The sequence below is a fragment of the Melozone crissalis genome, unplaced genomic scaffold, assembly GCF_028551555.1.
Source record: "Melozone crissalis strain CALT ecotype California unplaced genomic scaffold, PUWL_Pcris_2 ptg000132l_1, whole genome shotgun sequence".
NCBI lineage: Eukaryota > Metazoa > Chordata > Aves > Passeriformes > Passerellidae > Melozone > Melozone crissalis.
Window position 1 is genome coordinate 3,905,173 of NW_026535905.1, and position 14,671 is coordinate 3,919,843.

Below are 14,671 nucleotides of genomic sequence, written 5' to 3' on the forward strand. Positions count from 1 at the left end.
CAAACACAATGTTCAGCTCTGCAACAGACACCACCAAAACAAGGAATTTCTTTTAAATTAACACAGCTGTGAAAAAAGAAAGCAAACACAGTGGTTTTGCCCTGTCCCTCCAGCATTCTGCATCCGATGTCCACTTAAAATCAGCACGATCCTCTGCAATCCTTGCATCCTAAAATCCGTGTGGAACTTCTTCATTGGGTATTGATGCAGAATTGGGAGCTGTCAGCTCCGATCGCTCTCACCAGCACAGGGGCTTGAGATTCTATTTCATAATAGGAAAAGATGGCCAGCGTTTTCCTGACAGAAATACCATGCATTTTTCAGTCAGTAAAAATTACAGAGCTCATTGATGATGCCTTTCCCATAGAGAACGAGGACTGAAAATTACCCAGCAAAGATTTTTTTTGTTTCTTGGAACACGGAACAAAAATCAGCACGATCTGCGAAACTTATTAACTAATGGGGTTTGAAACCCCCTCTTTGCATGCTGCTGACACACTCACAGCAACCTATGCATTGATCTTATTCAAAAAGCACAGTAATCTTTATGCTGCTAGAATTTGAGTTCTGTGTGCCGTAGCATACACCGCAAAGAAAAAGGAAAAAAAAAAAAAAAAGCCTTTAGGAAAGGCATGTGCTGAACACACAAAATATGCAGGATGGAAAAAGACCAAATGTAATTAAAGCTTATATGAAATGAGGCATTCCTATTTGCAGAGCTCTGGCTGCATTTCTATGAGAAAGAATGCACAGAATTTCAAATCATGCTCTATTTAGACAATGTCAGAAGAAAAAAAAAAAACACATTTCCCCCCACCACACCCCTCAATCCCCCACCCAAAGACCAAAAGGCAAATCTCATCATCAGAATTAGAGAGAAAAAGCAATCCAAAAAGACTGGTTTACATATTCCTTCCCAAACCAAGTAATCGAGTCTCTCCCTCTCCCGGCTAATAGCTTATAAATTCAGACTTTAAACAAAAGCATCCGAGGAAAAAAACAAGAAGAAAGAATCCTAATTCTCAAGCTTCCTACTTAGCACTGCCTCGCTTTTGATGATTTGTGCGGCTGTGTGTGCGTGCCTGTTTGAGAAATGGCGAGATAGGCTTAAAGTATTTTCCATTTCATCAAAGAGCATATATTACTTTCCTGGTTCGCTCCGATGTTGGTTTTATGCCCACCCCTTTTCAATCTGCCCATGTCTGAGATGCACAGTGCAGGCGTACAATCATGAGCAGCTTACGACACTCAGTGAACACTGGGTGCCTCTGCATGCTCTAGCAACATACTGCTCAGCTGAAGGGAAGGGATTCTTGCTGTCTCTCTCTGCTCTAAGCATCACCTAACAAGCAAAGCGAACAAAGAATGGGAAATAAAGCGACCCTTAGCCGGTCTGTGAATGAATGGTAACCTCTCTCTGGAGTAAAGGTTGTGCCGGTCCATGGTCGTTGCAAATGATGGACATTAAACAGATTGACAAATCCTGTGGAGTCGTTAGTAAAGAGTTTGGAGTTTTTTTCACGCCACAGTGTTAACTGCAGTGGAAAGGACAGAGGGAGAAGGAGAAGATCAAGCTCATGTACATAGTTCTGAAACTTGCAGGTCCTAGGAGGCAGCTCAAAAGCTAGCTGGACAAGCCTTTCGCTCGTTGAGCAGAAGCGAAGTGAGACATTGTGAGCTTGCCAGCCTTGCACAACATTGAAAGGGACTGAATTTGTAGCACAGAGGGGTCTTTTTTAGCTCTGCATATAATTAGTCCAAACACAAAGGAAGCAACTGAATGGAGGTTGTCACTCTCTGGAAAAGGGTGGGTAAGACACTTTTTAATTAAATTCTTTCATGAAGAAAGATTTTTTTTTTCCTTTGCTGCAGCATTTAAAATGAACAAAATCACTATCATTTTACCTTTGAATGTCTGTGAACTTTAATGCTGCAAAGCTCCTGCATGCTATAAAGTGAAATATTTGCCTCTGTGTTTGTTCTGTTTGCTGTTTTGCTTTGGTTTTCGGGCTTTGTTTCGTTGGTTTGCCTTTTTTTTTTTTTTTTCTCTCTCTCCCCCTAAATAAAATATGATGTAGAATTTGAAAAGACTCAATGGACATTCTCAAGCCTATTTGGAAATATTCTTGCTAATGGATTTCCTTCTTATTGGTCTCTGTTTAAACTGGCTGCTGAGGAAGCCCCCGGGGTTGATATTGTGTACGCTGGGTATCTTTTCTAAAATGCTTCCAGCTGTGAATAGTGGGTGTCCACAGCTCTGTCGGTGTGAGGGCAGGCTTTTGTACTGTGAATCACTGAATCTCACAGAGATGCCTCGCAACCTGTCGGGCATGATGGGCTTGTCTCTGCGGTACAACAGCCTTTCAGAGCTGCATGATGGACAGTTCACAGGGTTAATGCAGCTCACGTGGCTCTATCTGGATCACAATCACATTTGCTCAGTGGAGGGGAATGCCTTTCAAAAATTGCGGCGAGTTAAAGAGCTCACCCTGAGTTCCAACAAAATAACCCAACTGCCCAACACCACTTTCCGCCCCATGCCAAACTTGCGCAGTGTGGATTTATCATACAACAACCTGCAGTCTTTGGAGCCTGACCTGTTCCACGGGCTGAGAAAACTGACAACTTTGCACATGCGGTCGAACGCCATCAAGTTCGTGCCGGTGAGAATTTTTCAGGACTGTCGCAGCCTGAAGTTTCTAGACATAGGATACAATCAGTTAAAGAGCCTGGCTCGAAACTCTTTTGCTGGCTTGTTCAAACTCACTGAGCTGCACCTTGAGCACAATGACTTGGTGAAAGTGAATTTAGCCCATTTTCCCAGGCTCATCTCCCTGCACTCCCTCTGCTTGCGAAGGAATAAAGTTACCATCGTAGTAAACACTTTGGACTGGATATGGCAACTCGAAAAGATGGATCTCTCCGGCAACGAAATCGAATACATCGAACCTCACGTTTTTGAAAGTGTACCTCATCTCAAATCCCTGCAGCTGGACTCCAACCGGCTGACCTACATCGACTCCCGAGTCCTCGACTCCTGGAAGTCCCTCACGAGCATCAGCCTCTCCGCCAACGCCTGGGACTGCAGCCGGAACGTCTGCGCCCTGGCCTCCTGGCTCAGCAACTTCCAGGGTCGCTACGACAGCAACCTGCTCTGTGCCACCCCCGAGTACGCCCAGGGAGAGGATGTTTTGGACGCCGTGTACGCCTTCCACTTGTGCGAGGACGCCGACCCCACGAGCGTCAACACCTTCTCCCCGGTGACCAACAACAGCGAGCAGACGCCGGGCTATGGCTCGGCCACCGCCACCTACGACGCGCCCGACGGCGACGAGGACCGGACCACGTACGCCGTCACCATCACCATGCCCGGCGAGAACTCCGAGAACGCCGTGCAGATTCACAAGGTGGTGACGGGCACCATGGCACTCATTTTTTCCTTCCTCATCGTGGTTTTGGTGTTGTACGTCTCCTGGAAGTGCTTCCCGGCCGGCTTAAGGCAACTAAGACAGTGCTTTGTCACACAGCGCAGGAAGCAGAAGCAGAAACAGACCATGCACCAAATGGCTGCCATGTCAGCCCAGGAGTATTATGTTGATTACAAACCCAACCACATTGAGGGAGCCCTGGTGATCATTAATGAGTACGGATCTTGCTCCTGTCACCAGCAGCCAGCGAGGGAATGCGAGGTGTGATTTTCCTTTGGGATTTAAACAGTGTGCAACCAAATAACAGCGTGCAGGCAGACAGTGGCACGGGGTGGGAGGGGGGGTGCTGGGCTGTGCTGGTGATTTCTGACGTGCACCCCTGCCCAAATTGTTTAAGAGGGGCTGTCCAAAAGACTTGATATTTTAGCTTTATCGTGTCTTAAAAACCTTCAGGACAGCCAATCTTAAGGTTTCATATGCTAATACTCCCTTTGAAGCTCTGTCAATATTCAGGAATCTGAGAGTGTAAAAAAAAGGTACCAATTATTGATCTTTTGTAAACTAAGAAAACTGTTTAAAATAAAAAAAAATAGCATTTACAGTTTTTACAGACTGGTGTATATTACATGAATGGTTCCCTGTATACAAAATGCAAGAGTTTAACCTCTCTCTTCATGCTGAGTGTTGAAATGAAAAGTAGAGGAGCAAAGAAGCCACGTAAAATAGAAAGCTTAAAATGACCCAGGTGGCTTCCCATTGTAATTAGCACACATTCACGTACATCATGTTGCTGAAGATATGAAGCATGACACTGGAATTCTATTTTTGTTAATGTGCTACCTGTAACTGGATGTCAGTACAACAAGGAGCCAGAGCACCTCAGAAAGGCTGAAGTTTTGACTGTGTCACTAGGACAGGATTTCTGAGGATTTTTAAGTACAGCTCTCTTGTTAGTTGCTGTAAGGTCCATAAAAACTGCATTATAACCCCTAAAAGTATTTTGTATCAAAACTGATGATATTGTGAGGACTCTCTAACAAGAAACAACCAACAAAACCCCAACAAGTGAAACACTGCCAAAACCTGAATTTTCTTTAATATTAAAAACCAAACAAAAAAAATGCTAAATGTAAGGGTTTTTACTTGCATTTACCACTTTTATGCTTGTTTTGAGCTATGCCAAGAGCAAATACCCCCTCATTTAGTGCTCTGTGGTGCCATGGTGAAGAGCAAAAGCAATTATTTGGGTCTCAGTGGTGAAACTCAAGAGCAAAACCACTGTCAGGGTAGGACAGGGAGTTTTCAGAGCACCCCTCTGGGTCCTGTAGTGAAGTGCTGGCAAAGCCCAGCTCGTGTCCCTCCCTTCCCCTAACAAAACAACCCCAAAACCTCTGCAGAGGCTGGAGGCAGATGCACCCTCCTCACCAAGGACTGAAAAATGGCATTGATGGATTTAAGCAATGATTTCATGATGTAGAATCCCACAGCTGTTTTATCTGACTGCCCTTAAATAAAGGCTTCCTTTCCTTGTATTTTGGATTTTTCATTCCAGAATGTGAACAAGCAAACGATTGATCTTTTCAGCAGCTCCTCTCACACTAATTGACGATGAGGGAGTTTTATAACATCAGGCAGAGCATCTTGAAATTTTCTTCCTACAGCATTACATGTGAATAAAATGTGATGGATAATGAACTGGGTGACATTTCTATGCTTTGTACATGTTTCTCTATCCTCAGGTTACCATCAAGAGAGGAGCAATTCCAAATTTTACATGTTTTTTAATGTAACACAGGTTTTTTTTTCCTTTTTCATTGCATTAAAGTGCTATCTACTCTTACAAGGGTAAAGCAGGATTATAAAGCAGAAAAACAGGCACAGAAGAAATAATTTGTTTTCTTGCATAGCAGGTTTTAGCCATTAATTTAAAATGTAAAGAGTGAATTTTGTGTTTCTTTTCTGACTGAAACTATTTTTAAGGAGTCAGAACTTATTTTCCTCCATTTGGTATATCTCATACTGTGTATTCTAAAACATGAAAATAACCTCTTAATCAAAATTTTTCCTCAGTGAGACTATAATATAATCCGTGAAAGCAATGAGATTATTTACTGGGAGAGGACAGTGTCACAGAAAATTTAATGAAAATCAACTGCTTATTTTTTTCCTAAAGCCACTGCAAATTCACCCCCAGCTTTCAAACAAGCAAGCACTGTTAAACCCAGGCTTTTCTCTGTTTAAACAAATGCACATTTCTCTCTCTGTGCCTCAAGCCCAACAAGGGCCTGATCCATCCTGAAACTCCCAAGTGACCTGAGGGGTTGAGTGTGCATGTACAAACCCAACAGGAGGGGCAGAGGGAAGGTACAGAACCCCTCCTCTCTTTGGGTTCCTGACCATGCTTGAAGCAAAAGTGCTTTATGCCATGCTAACTGTGGGCCCAGCTATATTTATTTTCCCCATTAAACCTTTCTCTGAAATCAATAGGGAATTTAAGTGTGAAAAATTGGCTCTCTAACTTTGGACTGGGCTGTGTGTTCCCCAAGCCCCCAGGCAGCACTTGGGTACAGCCACTTGCCAGGAAGCTTCCAAACTCACCAAGGTTATTAAAATACTGTCTGCAAATGGTAAAACAAAATATGAACTGGCTTTATTTTGATACTGACCCCTGCTGCTATCAGGAAACGTGTTGGTGCAGTCATGGTTTGGCCCCTGTGAACCTCAGACAAGCCTGGTACCAACAATCAATCATCCTGTGGTTGTATTTCTGTGTATTTTTAGCATTTTTGTGGGTTGTATTTGAAACACACGAGTGACTGCACCCCTCTGGAGTCATCCCTGCTGTTTATTGGTGTTAGCAACCTCCAGCTACGTTTGCAAAGATTTGAGCAATTCAGCCTTTGGAATTTATTCACCTCTGTGCTCCATGCATCTGGCACTGACAGCCCAAGTAAATGGAACAGAGCCTTTTCCTTTGAAGGTGCAGTGGTTTCTTGAGTGAGAGCTGATTTGGGGTTTGCCTGTTGCCACTTCTCCTGGAGAGAGGTGATGGCCACCAAAGGCTTGGCACCCTGAGCAGGATGATGGATGGATCCCTCCATGGAGAGCACAGCACTTATTAAAGGATGTATTTCAAAATCCTCCTGCAGAAATCTTCTCTAGAAGGGTAATCCCTTCTAGAGACAAGCTCCTGGTGATCCCCAGAGGATTTCTGGAGATCTTGACACCCTCTGAATATTTATTGGAGAAAAGAGGGTGTCACTGCTGTTACGTGGCATGAAGACACTCCACAGGGTGCCCACATCCAGGCTGAAAATTTACATGAAATATGTGTGGGTAATGAAGAAATAAAAGAGCCTGTATGTCATTTCAATCCAGCTATTGCAAATCCAGTTATTCATCCTGCTCCAGGCTACTTGCATTGGTGTATATGAGAGTTATTATATTTGTACTGCATTTGGAGCAACTGCAGGGACAGATTTTCCCCAATTCTTTCTTCCAAATTTCATGTTCAACAACTGCCCAGAGATAAGTTATTCCCTCTCTTTTGATGCCCTTATTCTGGCCTATTAAATGGCTCCAAAATCAAAAGGACAAAAAAAAAGGAAAAAAGGATGCTTTTGGGGCGAGTTGCGAACAGTGTTTTGTCCATGAAATGCTTGGGGAATATCAAAGGAAGGGAAATATTTTAAATATTCCCTTTTTGATGTTCCACTTAATAGGACTAATCTCCCTTTTATAATTAAGTAATTAACATTATTTTTTTATATTTAACTGTCTTTTTGCACATAAAACAGAGTGAAAGGCAAGCAGAAGCACTACCTTTCCTGAGCTGGTTAGCAGTACTAGTGTTACAGATCTCTAATATGCATTTTCTTGCTGCTAACATCAATACCCACTCACAGTGCACCCAGTGCTGAAGGAACTGTTGCTGTGTATGCTTTGAATGTATATAAGGGATGATTTATTTTCCTTTCTGCCTTTTTCCCCCTTCCTTTCTGTACTACTTAAAAAAAAAAAAATGGTATGAAACCACAGAATCGATGCTAATGTACCACATTCTGTTCCTGGGCTGAAAATATAAAATACAAAGAAATTCTGTTCAAGGTGCCAATTCCCTCCTTTGCCATGTCTGGGTGCTGCAGGGGGTGAGCCCAAGGGATGACCCTTTCCTTGTGGTCACAGCAAGGATGCTCTGGACAGGCTGATCCAGCTCCCTGCCTACCTGTGCCACAGAAAGTCCATGAACCATCCCTAAGGGTATTTTTGTATGCTTTAAAATATTCTGTATGCTTTCATGGCTAAGGCATTGAGGGGTAGCTGAAATGAGTCTATTTGATAATTTTGTTCAGTGCTGATAAAAAACCCCAAACAACTCTCATTTGAGATGCTCATCTCTCTGCTTTTGAGATGGACTGCATTTGTTCCTTGTGTGAGTCTCATTCTGCATTAACAGCAAAAGGACTCTCTGAGTCCCCCTTCCTCCCCCCTCCAGCTTCTACAGTGGTATTCAGAATGGCAAAAAGGGAGTGTTTAATGAGGAAGCTCATTTCTAGTGCTATTATAATAATAATAGCAGTGATAATAATGAAATTAAGAGGAGACAAAAGATAAGAGGAAAGACTGGAGTAATGGCAACCAAACTCAGGGTGTTTCTGGATTCCTCTGCCTTTTCCTTTTGTAAGGATGGTTAACCTAAAGAAGCAGCACAGATGAAAAACCAAGACTCAGGGTGGGTGGAGAAAGCAGTTTTAAAAAACTGTGCAAGCAGGGATGAAGCAGCTTCTGCAAAGGAGGGTACACCACTAAATAGCTCCATTCAGCAGGAGAGAGAAAAGAAAGGGGTGAAGGGACAGCATGAAAGGGAAGATGAGAGCTGCTGAGAAGGCAAGGGGGGCACTGTGCACACATGGGAAATGAGATTTTTCCGTGCCTTCCCCTGCCACGCTGGGGCTGTGGCAAGGACAGCAGCAGGGGTTTGATGTCAGGAAGATGCCCAGCATCTCTCCGTGTCCCCTCGCCTTTCCCAGCGGAGCAGGAGGGAGCGCGGCCGGACTCGCTGCCCCGCACACGTGCCCGCAGCGCCGTCATTTCCTGCGCCACCTCCTGTCCCCTGGGAGCGCAGTGTGCCCTCATCCATCACTTTCTTAGCTGTCCTAATCACAGTTCACCACTAGAAAAGCAGACATTTCTACCCAAAATATCTTTCTTTTTTTTTTTTTCTTTTTTTTTTTTTTTTTTTTAAGAAGAAGCCCTCAGCCAGAGGGATGGGCGATCTTGAGCTGCTGCGGATTCTCCTGCTAATTATATCCACACTCACAGCCAGCTTTCACATTCACTGCTCTAATGACAAACAGATCCGAGATATTTTTGCTGTGTTCAATTTACCATTATGCACCAAGGTTATGCTTTTCCTTGACCTGCCCAACCCAGGCTAATATTAACAAATTGAGCATTTATGCCAGTTCCTTTCCAAGCATGAAGTTGATTAGGAATTTAGGAAATGCTGGTGATTTAAAGATTAACCTTTCATATAATTACTGACATAAACCAGAGCTATTAAGGTATTAGAAACAACTATTCAGAGCATATTCTACATTAAAAACCAAATCACATTTAGAGCCATGCGAAAGACTTTCCATACCAGCCAATTTTTTTAAATTTTTTTTTTTAACAGCAGAAGAAAAACCTGGTGAAAGGAAAGGAGTAAGCACAGCCTACCTCTAAAGCTATGGGGAGGAAAGCAAAGCTATAAAAATAATACAGAAACCAAGCAACAGTCTTCTGCTGGCAAGACACAGCTTGTAATTGGGTGGGTGGCTGTGAAGAGCTGAGATGAATGCTGCAGAGCCCTGTAATTTTATTGCACCCTGTCTGCTCTAAAGTGAACACACTTGCAATGAAATCTGTATTTCTGTGAGAACAGGGCAGTTGGATTTTTGGGGGGTTTTAGTTTTGTCTTGTTGGGGTTTTTCTGCTTTTTTGTTTGTTTTTTTTTTTTTTTGTTTGTTTTGTTTTTGGTTTGTTTTTTTTTTTTATTAAGATCACGTCACTTGTTGGCATTCAGGCACAATTCTTGAGGCTTTAAAGCAATTACTGTTCTTACTCCCTTTGCTGGGGTGATAGCTGGGGGGGACACCAAAGGGAAGAAGCTGCACTGAAAGGAGTTTGAGCTCCAAGTCCCAGATTTGCATCACAAGAGAAGAAATTCAGTTGAAAATAAACACCAGCTTTTCACCTTTCCCTCCATCTCTCCCTTTCCTAAAAATCCACATATGTAAATATGATAAAAATCAGGGATAGGTGGCAGTGCTAAAGGATTAATACATTAATACTGTGCACATCTGAGCTTGGCAAACAGCACCTACTATCCTGCTAAGGCACTTTTATTTTAAATCATTTCCCTGCTCTCATGTTCTGCACATCCTCACCATACACAGGCACTACTGCCAGAAAATGTCTTTCAGCACGGGTGCTATGGGAACATGACCAATTCCCTTCCATTTCTGAGCTAACAAAGATTAAATCCAAGATTTCAAAGGCAATAGGTAAGTAGAAAAATCTACTTCATCACTGAATTATCACTTTTAGCACAGCAGATTTCTCTGACTGATGTGATTAGACACTAAGCCCAGTTATTCATTTATTACCAACTTTAATTTGCCCTTTTTGCTGATGTGCCTTTCTCCTGAGAGCAAAACAGAGCACAGCACTGCAGAGAGGGTTGAAAATGTTTTTGTAAAAATCTAAGATTTATAAAAATATGCATGGGCACATCAAACTGATTTAAGGGCTGATTCATTGAAAAAAAAAATGCAGTTTATGTACAGCAGATCTTCCTGCAGTAGCACACCTCTGTACCCTAGTGGTTACAGTCAGGTATGAGCAAACATCCTCTGAGAGCTGGGGGACTCAAACTGAAAACAGATTTCTGAATACCTTTCAAAATATATGCTTTCCCTCTAATTTTTAACCTTTCTTACCCATTCTCACATTTTTCATTCCCACAGTCTCATAGGCAGGGTGAATCAAAAAACACGAGGGGGAGGAGGAAGAGGAGAGCTCTGAAAATCCCAAACTAAGCTGCAAGAACAGTCCACAGCTTTTGAATTCCTGAGGTTTTGAGCCTTTTCAAAACTGTCAGCCCTTTGAAACATGTCTGCTATCAACCCTCTTTGCAGGATGAGAGCTAAAGTGAGCTCCCAAGGGTAAACCTGGATCTGTCTTTGTGGTCCAGTGCCTCTCTGACAGCCTGGCTTGCTTAGAGAGCCTGGTAAATATTAAAGAATGTTAATAATAATGAGATAAACCATCTAGGGATTTTTTACCCACTCTTCTTTTTTCTTTTTTTTTAAACTTGGCTCCATATTAAAGCTTATCATGACAGAAAATTTATTTCTCTGATCCACATTACTTCCCAATGCAATTTTTTTTTTTTCCACAGCAAACAAATTTGTGGCTGCTGCTCAAAGGTTTGCAGTCCTCCTGCTAAAGAGGCCACTGGATGTCAAATGTTTACCTTAATCCCATGTAAATGTCACTCCATATTGGGCATTTTGTGTTTCTTTACCAGCAAATTCAGCTGCCTCCACCTTCACAAACCTTCCCCCTGCACCAAAACTCCCTTTCCAAACAGCCCAGAACCTGCTGCTCCTGTCAGCTCAAATTCCCAAACAACAACTGGATGCCATGAATTTCCTATGTAATTGCTGCAGTCTAATAAATTGGATGTGCATCCAATGGCCTGGGAGATGAAGAAATCCTGGAGAGAGCAAACAAGCAGGAGGAATGCAGCTGACATTCTCTCTCTGGGGAAAACCCACATAACAAAATTTCTGCGTGGGACAGGGCTTGAGGAAAGTGGAGGGCACAGCTGAAAGAAAAGGGGGATTACATGGGATAGAAGAAATCACTGTTAAAAAAAAATAAAAGGGAAAATTGCAAAAGGGACAGTGCTCATGACAGATGAATCAGAAGGAGATTTAGATGGTAACCAACACAGCTGATCCTCACCAGGTGATGACAAAGCTCCGTGGTGATTTCTGATAAAAAACCAAACCTATATAAACCTACATCTGCAGTGGGAAACAGAAATCCACAAAGTCCCAGGGAGCTGAACCCAGGGCTTATTCCTCTGTCCATCTTTGCTTTGTCATGATTGGCTTTTTGATCAATGTTTTTAAAATTTTTGCTTTTTTTATTGCTGTCATGCCCCATGGAGATTGTGCTTTGGCCTCATGGGGAATATGCCAAGCCAAAAGTTTTCTCAATGGGTGGCACTTCCAGACTGAAGTCCCATATTGCTTTGTGTGTCTATTTCTCTGATTCTAGCAACTGTTGAGAATTACATTAGGTAATTCCCTAGCTGGCAGAATGAAGAACTTCCCAAAAAGTTCCCTGAGTAGTTTTATGAAGTTACACTGAGTATCTTTCCTAATAAGAGTTGAAAACTCTTTCTTTCCCCCTGGTTCTCTTTTCCCACCATGTAGGATGCTCCAGCCCCAATCTGTCATTTTTCATTAGCACAGGAGTCAAGCTATGGCTATTAATGAAAACTCTTAATGAGGATTTAATGAACAAGTCCTGGAAAATCAAACTTGAAACAAACAAGCTAAAATCTGTGTCAGATCTATTTTTTCTATGCTAGAAATTGGGAAATGAAGGCCTGTATAAAGCACTAGGGAATTTAAAACAACAAATCATATTTGGACTTTTGAAGAGCTTTTGACAAGATATTCAGTTTCCCATAAATAAGACAAGCTCCATTGTCACAGAAAACTAGGTAGGATCTCAAAAATACAGTGGCTTTTTATTCATACAGGGAAAAAATGGAGCACAGTGTGGTCCCAGGGTCGAGGCTGCTGAATCATCTCAGCTATGATCAGGAAATAGATGGCATTTTTCAAATGACAGATTATTTATATTGTGGAAAAGAATGGAAATGGCGTGGATGTGCAAAGGGTGAATGGCTGAAGCTTATATAAGCTTTGATGGATGAAATTCTGAATTGTCAAATACAAAGCCAAAGACAAGATATAAGGGAAACTGTTCATCTGTGCCTGGCTGATGTAAGTCACAGGCAACAACTGGACAACTGTCTTCCAGGGTATTGCATTAAAATCTCTGCCCAGTGTGCAGAGAGGGGGGAAAAAAAGAGGAAAAAAGAAAAGTGGAATAACATTTCTAATGGAACAGCTCTCAAGAAATTAAACAGTGTGATATAAAACACTCAGTAAATTCTGTTAACGCTAAGTTAGAAAAGGATCTAGATAAGGATAAACCCCTGCCAGGTGAGAGGACGGATGATTTGGGCAAGTTTGCCAGGAGGGAGAGGAAGAAACCGGGCCTGCAAGAGCGGCACGAGAGCAAAACGCGGATCCACCCCCCCTCTAGCGGCCGGTGCCCAGCGGCGGCTGCAGAGCGCTCCGAGCGCCGGCCGCGGCTTGGGAACGAGAACCACCCGTCCTTTCCATCCCCCCTTCCATTTGATGGCACTTCACCCTATATTATTATTTTCTATTCCTCATTAAAGTGCCTGCTGCACTCCTGTGTTGTTTCTTGTCATTACTCAGTGCACAAGCTGTTGTGCAGATGGGTTTTTTATTTTTTTTTCTGCCTGCTTGCAAGAAGAGGATGCGGAGTGTGACACGGGGCTCTGCACACCCTGGCATCAGGAACAATCATGAAATTTAAAAAATAACATTTGGAAGTCACTGTACACGACATCACTGATGCAAAAAAAAAAAAAAAAAGGCATTAAAAACAAGGAACAGTTGTACAGAAATGGGAACATGGAACTAAATTGGTACATACATCCCTAAACTTCATAAATTAAAAAAGATACAATTTTAGGAACAGCATCTGGGACAGGGAATATCATGCAGTGCAAATGTGTTTGTTTTTTTTTTTTAATTTCTTACTCATGGACCAGTCACTGAATTTCTGTGTTTCCAACCAACCTGCACACCTGGGGAAACTGAGGCTGGGTGAATCCTTCACATCCCCACATCCTGAACACAGACAGGTTATTCCTGGTCACTTACTCCCTCCTCTGTCTTATGTATGACATGCACTAAAACTGGAATAATCACCATTTTTACAACTTTTTTCTGAATAATTCAATATAACAGACTGTGGCATTCACATTCCCTGAACATGATCCCTTCATCCAGGGATTTTCTCCTGAGAAGCTGAAAGGCAGCGAGAGCTCTCAGAGAAAAGGAAAACAATTCTTATCTCATTTGCTTCTCCTGTGTTGTGCTCATGTGGAATGTGTTTGGAGATTGTTCACCCACAGGTGATTGTTCCATTGGATTCTGCTGTGAGTTGTTTTCACTCTTTGGCCAATCAGGGCCAAGCTGTGTCAGGAATCTGGAAAGAGTCAGGAGTTTTCATTATTATCTTTTTAGCCTTCTGTAAGTATCCTTTCTGTATTCTTTAGTATAGCATAGTATTCTTTAATATAATATAGTATAAGAAAGCAATAAATTAGCCTTCAGATAAGATGGAGTCAGATGGATTCTCTCCCCTGTCTCTGGCTCTGCATTTACAACACCAGATCATTTTCTGCTGCTGTTCTGTAACAATCTACCCTGGAACACTTGGTGGGCTGAGGAGAGGAGATGCTGAGCTGGGTGCAGAGAGGGGCCGAGGGCACTGAGCAGGAGCTCAGCCCTGTCTCTGCCTGAGGTAACACCAAACATTTGTCAGAACTGGGTGTTTTGTTAAAATTGCACATTCCACCCCAAAAAAAAGAAGAAGAAAACAGAAGAAACCTGGAGCAGAACTGAACACCCTTCAGTTGCATCTATTGCATCCTCAAGCTAATTGATTCCAGTGTGCCAGGCTGGGCTTGTAGGGCACATGAGAAGTCACAAGGAGTTGTATTTGCCTCTTGTAAAAATCTTCACATCACTTCAATTTTCTCAATCCCTGCTTCAAATGCCACCCTCAGCAGAGATTTTTAAGATGCAGCAGGTAAATTTATGTATTTGAAAGGGAGAAATATTAACCCTTTCTAAGGTGATTTCCTAAGAAATTGCCTAAGAATGTATTTTTAATTAAGGCTTGTAAGACACTCTTGTATGCATTTTAATAATTAAAGCAGGGCTGCTGCCCTTCTATAAATTATTCTGAAATTACCTGTTGACTATCTGAGATGGTGCCTTTCTGTGTCCTGTTATGGCTCAGGTGGAGTTCAGAGCATCCTTAATTTAATTTGAATAATTAATCTGTTTAATTGA

The 14,671-nt window shown here is 42.3% G+C and overlaps 2 protein-coding genes across 3 annotated transcripts in view; one reads left to right on the forward strand and one right to left on the reverse strand.

Moving 5' to 3' along the window:
- Window positions 1-14,671, reverse strand: part of CTNNA2 (catenin alpha 2) — a 480,539-nt gene that overhangs the window by 160,258 nt on the left and 305,610 nt on the right. The gene's annotated exons all lie outside the window — the stretch shown is intronic.
- LRRTM1 (leucine rich repeat transmembrane neuronal 1) lies at window positions 1,220-4,509 on the forward strand. The gene has a single exon (XM_054293257.1). It carries the CDS (start codon window positions 2,133-2,135, stop codon window positions 3,693-3,695), a length of 1,563 nt encoding a protein of 520 aa, XP_054149232.1. The 5' UTR covers window positions 1,220-2,132; the 3' UTR covers window positions 3,696-4,509.

Bases quoted from the DNA above. Each gene is read 5' to 3' on its own strand.
- LRRTM1 (XM_054293257.1), top strand. From the start codon at position 2,133: ATGGATTTCCTTCTTATTGGTCTCTGTTTAAACTGGCTGCTGAGGAAG.